Source organism: Lipotes vexillifer, unplaced genomic scaffold, assembly GCF_000442215.2.
Source record: "Lipotes vexillifer unplaced genomic scaffold, Lipotes_vexillifer_v1.1 scaffold164, whole genome shotgun sequence".
In the NCBI taxonomy this organism is placed as follows: Eukaryota; Metazoa; Chordata; class Mammalia; order Artiodactyla; family Lipotidae; genus Lipotes; species Lipotes vexillifer.
Genome location: NW_006789313.1, coordinates 3,841,762 through 3,852,427, shown reverse-complemented (window position 1 = coordinate 3,852,427; position 10,666 = coordinate 3,841,762). Strand labels below are relative to the sequence as shown.

General features: G+C 41.6%; 1 protein-coding gene across 1 annotated transcript in view; it reads right to left on the bottom strand.

Moving 5' to 3' along the window:
• Positions 1-10,666, bottom strand: part of RYR3 (ryanodine receptor 3) — a 394,047-nt gene that overhangs the window by 271,550 nt on the left and 111,831 nt on the right. Inside the window, exons 14-16 of the mRNA XM_007462557.1 lie at positions 9,501-9,622; positions 1,908-2,076; positions 425-560 (exon numbers count right to left, since the gene is read on the bottom strand). Coding sequence (XP_007462619.1) covers positions 425-560; positions 1,908-2,076; positions 9,501-9,622 — 427 coding nt within the window. The remainder of the gene's footprint in view (positions 1-424; positions 561-1,907; positions 2,077-9,500; positions 9,623-10,666) is intronic.

Sequence of the window (10,666 nt, the reverse complement as noted above, 5' to 3'; positions counted from 1 at the left end):
AGCAGGAATCATGACGGCTCAACAGGTGGACAGTGAAAGGGCACACAGTTGAAGAGGGTAAACATCCTCAAACTGCAGGTGCCAAAGGTCTAGAACTGGAGGGTACCTGAAACGTATTTTTGTCTTGCTCCCTCATTTTAAAGATGAAGAATTGAGGTTCGGGGAGTGTGACTGTTAAGGGTTTCACAGGTAGTTTTGGCAAAACTGATCACTATTTGCTTCTACTTGCTGACATCTTGCTGTCAGTTTGGAAAATACGATACGCTACCAGTTAACAGAATGAATGGCTGGCTTAGAATCAGATGATTTAACAAAAGCTTCCAAAAGAATGGGGCTGGATGACAGTCCTAGCTCGTCCCATGGAAATACCTACAGACCACCCTTGGCCACCTTCCCAGGGAGGGGGCTCTGGGTATGTACTTACCCAGCAATTTATAGAGGAGGTTCAGAATTTCTTTCCAGGCCATCCCACTCTCTTCCCTGGCAATCCCTGTGAAGTGTGCTATGCTATTGTAGATATTTAAGCGATCAATGCAGTTTAACACAAGAGCCAACATTCCCTGTGAAGGTGAGTTGGGCAAAAAGAAAAAGTACTTGATTAAGATCATGGGATCCCTTTTGTTCTTTCCTCTCCAATATCATTCACCTTTTAAAGCTGATAATGCTAATATGCAAAAAGACCTTCATGGTGCCAGTTTGGATGTTGTTTTTTCCTCCCCAAAACAAAACATGCATTTTTATGCCTCAGAGACCTAAATAGCATCCAGTTGGGGAGTGTCAGCAGTCTCCTCTGACGAGTTTGCTCCCCACGGGTTTAACTCAATCCAAGGACATACTGAGGAAGGGGGAGCATGAATGAGTCTCACAGAAGCCTGCCCTGTGTCAGGTGTGAAATGATTCTGACCCACCCAGAAACAGCCCTGGATATCGGACCTATTTTTCTCTTAGATGCACAAGACATCTCCCCATCCCCTTGAAAAGAGGTGGAATTTACAGACAATAAGACTAAAAGAGGATTTTAAACTACTTTTCAGCTAATTTACAATACTATGCCACCCAGTAAAAATATCGGTGCCCAGCTGTTCTTAAAGAGCAGGAGGGAGGTGTTAAGTGTAGTTTCAGCAGACCTATAAGGCACACAGAATGTTCCCCCAGCCAAAGTCTGCTCACATCAGAAAGCTGGGTAGGGACGGGGTCTACTTCCCATGCCATCAACTTTGGAGATACCCAAGGCACGAGTCCTGTCCCCAGGAATGGGGGGCTGCAGGAATATGACCATGGCCTTCAAATTAGTGCCAAATCATCACGTCCAAGTTCAGAAAAGGCATGTGACTTGTCTAAGGACACACACAGCCAGGGATGGAGCCAGAACTGGGGCCAGGGTCCCTAGAGCCCCAAGTTAGTATCTCCCCTATATCCAGGCCCCATCCCAAGTGACTCAGAGGCTCAAGTTCAACTTGAGGCATAGTAGCATCTGTATCTCTCAAACCAGCTCCTCAGGCATTTCTGATGTGGTGGAACCTCGGCATCTGTATTTTTCCAACAAGTTTCCAGGGTAATTCTGACACCTTCCAAAATGTGGTGATCACAGCCAATGCCATACTCTCATAGCTGAGATTTATGGAAGATGAATTTTGGCTACATAGGTGACACTGAGGCTTTAAATTAATCTGGTTTGAACGTGCCGACATACAAGCACGACAATGTTCGCTGCTAATGTGATCAGGGGTGCCCACAGGGAAGGGCGGCTTCCAGTGAATCCTGTTCTTTCCAGCTTCCTCTCTCTCTTGTTCTCTGTCTCTTTCTTAAACACGTGCATGCATGGAGACAAAGCTAAATTGTAATCATTGGGGGTACTTTAGCTCTGGACACAAAGAGAATCTCAATTTCTAACGTTTTGGACTTACCTCTTCCTTGAAAAGATTCTGCCTGTTTTTGAGTGAGCGGAGCTTGCTCTGCCTGTCCTCATGCTGCATCTCCTCCTCCGGGGGCTGGAAGTAGGTGATCAAGTCGTGTAAGGTCTGCAGGACCCCTTCTATCGGCAGGGTGACAGGGGCTGCTGTGCGGCTGTTTCCACTAAAACCACAGATATGGACACGGCTCAGGCAGTGGGTCCCCAGCAGGGCTCTGACAAGTGTCCACTAGGTCCTGGCTCCTCCCTGCCCCACGCTGGGCACACGGACTGCTGCCTGGGCTAGTCGCTGTACAGATGACCACAAATTGTGGTTTGCCGACAAACAGAGCGAAGGGAGAGGACTTCTGATTCAATGTTAAAGCCATTTCATAAATCAAGGGAAATGACCCTTGGCCGTCTGCCACCATTTTTCCTTTTGAAGTGGAAACACGTTTATAAATAATAAACTTATTACCCCATAGCTCTTTTAGACTATCACACGTTCTTGGAATAGGTTAAGCATCGGCTGGAAGGGGTTTCATCAGTAGGTCTCTTCCCCCATCTACATCTCTGTCTTCTGTCTCTCTCCATGCATCTTTGTGATACCTCTGCGTGTGTTTTTCTCTTCATGTTTGTATGTGTGCAGGCACCCCATGTGTTCTGTGTGTGTGCTTCCCCACCCCATTTGTTGATGTCTCCCTTGCTCTCTGTATCTGTCTCTCTCTCCTTCCTCTGTGTGCCCTTCCTCTGTTTATCTGCCTCTCCCCTAGCGTCCCATCTCTCAACATCCTTCCTCTCTGCCTCAACATCCCCATCATCTCCCTCACTTTCTCTGTTGTGTTCCTCCCGTCCTGTATGTGTGTCCATCTGACTCCCTCTGTCATAATTTTCCAAACAAATCTTATCATTAAATCCTTTCAACACAGAGAGACCACACACCTCCACAGATGACAAAATGACCCTTCATTTTCCCATCTCCTTGAGAGGGGGACACCAGTGAGCCTTTCAGAGGCCAAGGCTAAGAAGAGGAAGGGGGAAATGGACCCAGCCCCTGTGGAACTGCATCTGTGGCCCCAGCAGAATGGGAACTGATTCCATGTGTAAATAACATCAGGGTTTTTCCTTGGTGGTCGATTTCTAATGAGCTGTCCTTTCATTTACAGCAGATTTGCTTATATATCAGTCTGGACACATGCTAAGAAAAGATCGTGATCTAGGCCTAAAGCAAAGGCTTACGAACAAGCCCTGAAAACACTCAGGTTATGACGTTAACGATAATTCCATTTTTGTATAAAAATGCCAAGTGCACATGAGAGAAGAGTGAATCACAGGCAGGAGGTGTTTCTCTGCAGCGTGTCCTCTGGCCCATGGCAGGTGCTCAGGAAGTGGTTATGAATGACTCTCTGGGACATTATTGGACACAGAGACAGTGAGGAAGATAATCCCATGTGGATATGAGGTGAAGGTTCGGGAACAAAAACCCAATCAGAAATGACTCCCCAGTTCTAGATTCAGTGAAGAATGAATTCATTTTCCTCAATATTTCTGGTCTAGTTGCAGAGTTTGTTTTTCTCTCTCCCTCTCTCTTTTTTTTTTCTTTTGAAATATTTTGCATTTACTAGAGATACTCATGTCAGTTAAGAGAAAAGTGTGTTTGTTTCTTCATGTGACAAGAAATGAGGATGAAAGAAGAGGTTTGTAGGCATTTCTGTAGCTTGATGGGGCAGCACATTGCTACACAGAGGGTTGGAAAGCCCAGCGACTCAGGCACAAAAAAGAATGAACTTCTGCCATTTACACCAATGTGGATGGACCTTGAGAATATTATGCTGAGTGAAACAAGTCAGAGAGAGAAAGACAAATATTGTATGATATCACTTATATATGGAATCTAAAAGATAATACAAATGAATGTATATGCAAAACAGACTCACAGATACAGAAAACAAACTTGTGGTTAACCAAGGGGAGAGGGAAGTGGGGAGGAACAAAATAGGGGTATGGGATTAACAGACAAACTATTATGTATAAAATACCTAAGCAAGAAGGATATACTGTATAGCACAGGGAAATACAGCCATTATCTTGTGATAACTTACAATGAAGCGTAATCTGCAAAAATACTGAATCACTTTGCTGTTCACCTGAAACTAATATAATATTGTAAATCGACTAGACTTCAATTTCAAAGAAAAGAAACACGTGGGGAAAACTGAAAAAAAAACAAAGGGAGACGTTTTATAATTATAAGGGTCAATTTGGGGGGAAGATATACCTATTATAAACATAAAGCACCCAACAACAGAGACCAAAATATGTGAAGCAAAAATTGACAGAATTGAGGGAGAAATAGACAATTCAACAATAATAGACTTCAATTACCTTTTCAAGCAGGTAATGTAATAAGCTATATAAATAAAGGATGAAACCACATCATTATCTCAATAGACAAAAAGAATTTGACAAAATCTAACACTCATTCAAGATAAAAAGCTCTTAGCAAACTAGGAAGAGAAGAGAACTTCCTCAAACTGATAAAGGGCATCTACAAAAACCCTGTAGTTAACATCATACTTAATGGTCAAAGACCAAATGTTTTCCCACTAGTTCGGGAACAAGACAAGGATGTCTGTTCTCTCTGCTTTATTCCACATTGCAGTGGATGTTCCATCCAGTGCAATCATGCAAAATAAAATAAAATAGAAATAGGAATAAAGGGCATTCTTATTGGAAAGGAGAAAAAAACACTTTTTATTCCCAGATGACATGATCCTGTATGTAGAAAATTCTCAAGAATCCACACCAAAAATTACCCCCGGTAGAATAAAAAATTTCATCTAAGTCATGGGATACACGATTAATCCCTACATCAGTATTTATAGACACCAGCAGTGGACAATCTGAAATGAAATTAAGAAAACATTTCCATTTGTAGTTGCGTCAAAAATAAATACTTTGGAATAAATTTTACAAAAGAAGTGAAAGATTTACACACTGAAAGCTGTAATATCTTGCCGAAAGGAATCCAAGAAGAATAAATAAATGGACGGACATTCTATGTTTATGGATTGAAAGATACATTATTAAGATAAAAATTTCCTGAAACTGATCTATAGATCCAATGCAATATCTATCAATCACCTTATCAATATCTATCTATCACCTTACTCTAGAGTCTTTCTACTCAAAGTGTGATGTGGAAACTGGTATGCAGAGTATCAGGTCTCACTCCAGACCCACTCAGTTGAAATCCACACTCTTACAGGATTCCCAGGTGATACATATGCACACTGAAGTTAGAGAAGCACTGCCTTAGAGAAGAGAAATTTGATTCTGGGGTGGGGCCTGTTTTGTTACTGTAAGACTTTCTTACAGAAATTGACAAATTCACCCTAAAATTTATATGGGAATGCAAAGGACCTAGAAGAGACAAAATAATTTTGAGGAAAAGTACAAAATTGTAGGAGTACTCACTCTACCTGATTTTAATACTTACTATAAAGCTACATTAAGGAAGACAGTGTTGTATTATCATATACATGTTTTAGCATGTGACATGAGTATACCTGTATGTATCTCTCTCTCTCTCTCTCTATATATATATATATGTATCCACACACATGTTCATGTATATACATACATATGTACCTTTATGTGTACATATGTGTGTATGATTTATATATATATGTATATATATATATATATATATAAAACACATACACAGAAATACCCTTCAGCAATAGAAAGCAACAGAACACCATTATGTACTGCAGCAGGGATGAACCTCAAAAATGTAATGCCAAATGAAAAGGCCAGATTCAAAAGATCATATATTGTGTGATTTATCAATTTAATGCATTAAAATGTGATAGAAATAGATGATTGGTTGCCTAAGGCTGGGGGTGGCAACTAGTATAAATTGCAACGGGCATAAGAATCCTTTTGGGGTGATGAAAATGTTCTAAAACTGAATTGTGGCAATGGCTATACGGCTCGTAAATTTATTAAAATTCACTGAGCTGTACATTTAAAAGGAGGAATTTTATGATATGTAAATTATAACCCAATAAAGTTGTTTAAAAATAATTTTCTGATTGTTTGGCATGTAACTTGCACTGAATTTTTAAAAATAACAGCTTTACTGAAATATGATTCACATATCATACGGTCATCTATTTAAAGGGTACAATTTAATGGTTTAATAGTTTTTAGTGTATTTACAGAGTTGTGCAACAATCACCTAAATCAACTTTAGAATTTTTCCTCAGCTTTCCCCCAAATCCCACACCTATTAGTAGTCACTCCTCTTTTCACCTGCTGCCACCCCAGCCCTAGGCAACCACAGATCTATTTTCTGTCTCTACAGATTTGCCTCTTCTGGACATTTCATATAAATGCAATAATACAGTATGTGTTCTTTTGCGACTGGCTTCTTTCACTGAGCATAATGTTTTTAAGGTTCATTTATGTTGTAGTGTATATCAGTACTTCATTCCTTTTTACGGACATATAATATTCCATTGTATGGACATAGCACCTTTTATTTATGCATTCATCACCTGATAGATGTTTAGGTTGTTTCCACTTTTGGGCTATTATGAGTAATGCTGCTTTGAACATTTGTATACAAGTTTTTGTGTGTGCGTATGTTTCACATCTCTTGGGTGTGTATACCCAGGAATGAAATTGTTGAGTCATACAGTAACTCTATGCTTAACGTTTTGAGGAATTCCCGGACTGTATTCCAAAGTGGCTGCGACATTTTACATTCCCACCAGCAGTGTATGAAGGTTCCAATTTCTCCACATCCTATCCCACACTTCTAATTGACAGTCTTTTTGATTATAGCCATCCTAGTGCGAATAAAGTGTTATATCACTGTGGTTCTGATTTGCATTTTTCTGATAGCTGATGGTATTGAACATCTTTTCATGTGCTTATTGGCCATTTATATATCTTCTTTGGAGAAATGTCTATTTAGATCCTTCACCCATTTTTAAATTGGTTCCATTTGTCTTCTTAATGCTGAGTTGTGAGTGTTCTTTATTCCAGATACAAATCCCTTATCAGATCTATGATTCACAGATATTCTCTGCCATATCATGGGTTGTTTTTTCACTTTCTTAATGGTGCCCTTCACAGCGAAAAAGCTTTTAATTCTGATACAGTCCAATCTATCTACATTTTCTTCTGTAGGTTTTGTTTTCGGTACCATATTGAAGAAACCATTGCCTAATTCAAGGTCATGCTGATTTGAGCCTATGTTTTCTTCTCCAGGTTTTATAGTTTAAGGTCTTACAATTAGGTCTTTAATGCATTTTGAATTAATTTTTGTATATGTGTGAGGTAGGGGCCCCTGACTTAAGAAAGATGTAAGGACAGAGGCTGAGAGAATTGAGGGCCCCATTAATAAAACCATCCACTCCCTATGGCGATGGTTGTGGTCATAGCCCAGACTATATGAAAATTTCATGTGTACGTGTTGCTAATTTTTTCTGCCCATACCAAGCCAATTCGTTCTTAGGCTCTTTCTTTTAAGAAGGAGAACAGTCTGGATGTAATGCAGAATAAAAAGGAGGAAATATTTTGCTCAAGGTTCACAGAATACCAGTGGCAGAGCCAAAAGCAGACAAAAGATCATTGACTTGCAGGTCTCAGTCCCATCCTGTAGCAGGAATACCCCTATTGTCTACTTGCCTTCAATTTAGTATCAGGACCCCTGAGTTGTACATAGCCAACCAACCAGAGGTGATATTTCTCAGCCTTCCTTCAGCTAGATGTGGCCATGTTACTACTGTTAGCCAAGAGAATGCAAGATAAGGTGATCTAATTCTGGGTTATATTTTTTTAAAAAAGAAATGGCTTGCACTCTACTTCCTCCGTCTTCCCATCTTTTCAGGATGGACCTCAGACATGGTATTAGTAAGCTATTTTTTAGTTAATTTATTTATGGCTGTGCTGGGTCCTCGTTTCTGTGCGAGGGCTTTCTCTAGCTGTGGCGAGCGGGGGCCACTCTTCATCGCGGGGCGCGGGCCTCTCAATATCGCGGCCTCTCTTGTTGCGGAGCACAGGCTCCAGACGCGCAGGCTCAGTAACTGTGGCTCACGGGCCCAGTTGCTCCGCGGCATGTGGGATCTTCCCAGACCAGGGCTCGAACCCGTGTCCGCTGCACTGGCAGGCAGATTCTCAACCACTGCACCACAGGGAAGCCCTAGTAAGCTATTTTTAATCACATGGATGAAGAATACATACCAGCACAGTTGGTTCTCAACTGTGGCTGAATATAAGAATCTTCTGGGGAGTGCTAATAAAAAGCTGGTGTTTGGATCCCACCCCAGAGACTCTGATGCAATTGTTTGGAGATGCCACCTGGGCATCAGGGTGTTAAAAGTTTCCCAGATGAATCTAACATCTGGCCATGAGATATGGGAACATATGTATATGTATGACTGATTCACTCTGTTATAAAGCAGAAACTAACACCACTGTAAAGCAATTATACCCTAAAAAAGATGTTAAAAAAAAAAAAAAAAAAGACCTTTACTCCAGGGCAGTGGTTTGTAAACTTTAGCAACTGGAGGGCCCATTAAAACTCAGTTTTTCTGAGGTACCACTCTTAGGTGTCTGATTCAGTAGGTCTGTCGGGGGTAAAACCCAAGAATTTGTATTTTTAACAAGTTCCCAGGTGATGCTGCTGGGCTGGTCCAGGGACATACTTTAAGAACCTGTAGGAGATCTCAAAGAAGAAAACTGAGCCCCAGTAGCGGCATATGGTCTGTTTTCCCCAAACCACTTGCCTCCCCTATACTATTACTTGAAAAAGAAATAAAAGTTTATTCTGAACCACAATGGCAGCTTAGCCTGTGTCCTAACTAACGCACATCCCTTGGATCACAGTGGTTCAACAGGAAGGAAAATAAAGGTATAAAAATTTTTTCTCATTTCATGCAAATTCACACACGCAATTGAAACCCTCTAGGCTTTAGAGATTTTCCTGTGAGAGAAGGATGGCTTGCAACACTGCACTGCTTACAACAGGATCCATTCCTTGTCGTAATTGGTGAACACAATCCACAGAGTTCTGTTCGGGCAGCACTGTTGAGGCTGGAGGAATTATGATCCAAGCAGGCTAAGTTACTTTCCCCCATTTAAGTCCCAGCCATAGGTGGGTAACCCAAGCCTTCCATGTAAATCTCCTTGGAACCAAACCACAGCAACAATTCTGAATGATGTAGAAAGCCTTTCTAAATAGCACAGAGGGTGTGGATCCATTACTTCTCTCTCCTCCCCTCTTCATGCACTAATACAAATGGGACTTAAAGCACTCCAGCTCTTTCCACTTAATTTTCATGAGAAGACCCTGGGTGTTTGTGACACCAACCTGAATAACCAATGCTGCTTGGGCATCTGTTGGGCCAAGAGTGAAGCTGGGAGAAGCTTACCTACTGGGAAATAAGTTTCAATCCCAAGCTCTTTCTGGCAAAACTCTTTGCTGGTGCATACTTATTTCCTGAAAATTCATAGTATTAAAAGGGGGTGGCTGGTGGGATTGGATGGCCACAAAAATAGAAACTGACGAGCAGAGAAAGGGAAGGAGCTCACCTACCTTACAAACTGGCTGAATAAAGCGGTCGTGTTCCGGATGATCCGGGCAGCCTGGGACTCCTCATGCTGGCATCTCTGCAGTGTTAACCCGTCATCCATGTGGCCTTCCTGATGGAGTATGACCTACCCCAGAGCCAAGGACACCAGTTCCAGGTTACACAGCTGGAGAGTCAACGTTTCTGGCAGTATTTCCCTCATCCCTTGTACTCCTACTCCCCAGTCAAGTTCCCCACAGGCCCATTTTGAAAGTGGGACATTAACAAAGTTATTTTCCCCATACTCCCTATTGCTGACCTATGACTCATTCCTGAGACACGGTGCTTTGATGAAAACGAAACTTCATGTGCCACTGTGATGTGAGTTACAATAAATTCCTTGGGTCTAGATGGCCAATTTGAAAGGGTGAAAACATATTTTATGATAGATTTTTCTCTTAAAATGAACACAAAATCTTATCCTTGGAGATGAGAAAAATCATTTTGTTCAGGGCCTTTTCCTCCAGAGATAAACCAAGAAAGAAGAAAGACGAGTTAAAATAAAACCCTCTACTGGGATCAGGCATGGCTTTCTCTCCTGAATGACAGCTACACTGAGTTAGCTGACTGTAGAACTGGGGAAGGAGCTCGAGATGGTAGTTTGCTTCTCATGGAGGCTAGAGAGGGGGTTTGAAAGCCTGGGCTTGGGTATCAGCTGACCTGAGTTCTAATCCTGCTAGGCCACATCCCACCTGTGTGACCTTGGGCAAATCTCTGCTTTGACTTCACCATCTGCAGGTGTTATTTAGAGGGTTATTTAGAGGATTCGATGATTTACATGTAAGTCATTTGGCATGTTTCCTAGGTAAGAGGTACTCGATGCATATTTGTTATAAGGGGAAATATATTACTGGATCTCAGATCAGTTGTCTGGAAGCTAGTATACTTATTGCTCACCAGTGACATCATGATAGAATTTTTGGGTGGGGCCGGCATCTTTCGGTGTGGAGGTCAGCTGTTTTTTTCTCTAGAAGGGCCAAATATATACTGTTATTAACTGGGATGGTTTGACTCTGGTTCAAGTCAGGGTCAAATCCTGATTCAAGTTCCTGGCATGGTTTCCTCTGGATGGTGAGTAAGTGAGGGGAGGCCATTTGTAGGTCCTGGGGAAGGGGGATGGGGGTCAGTCAGT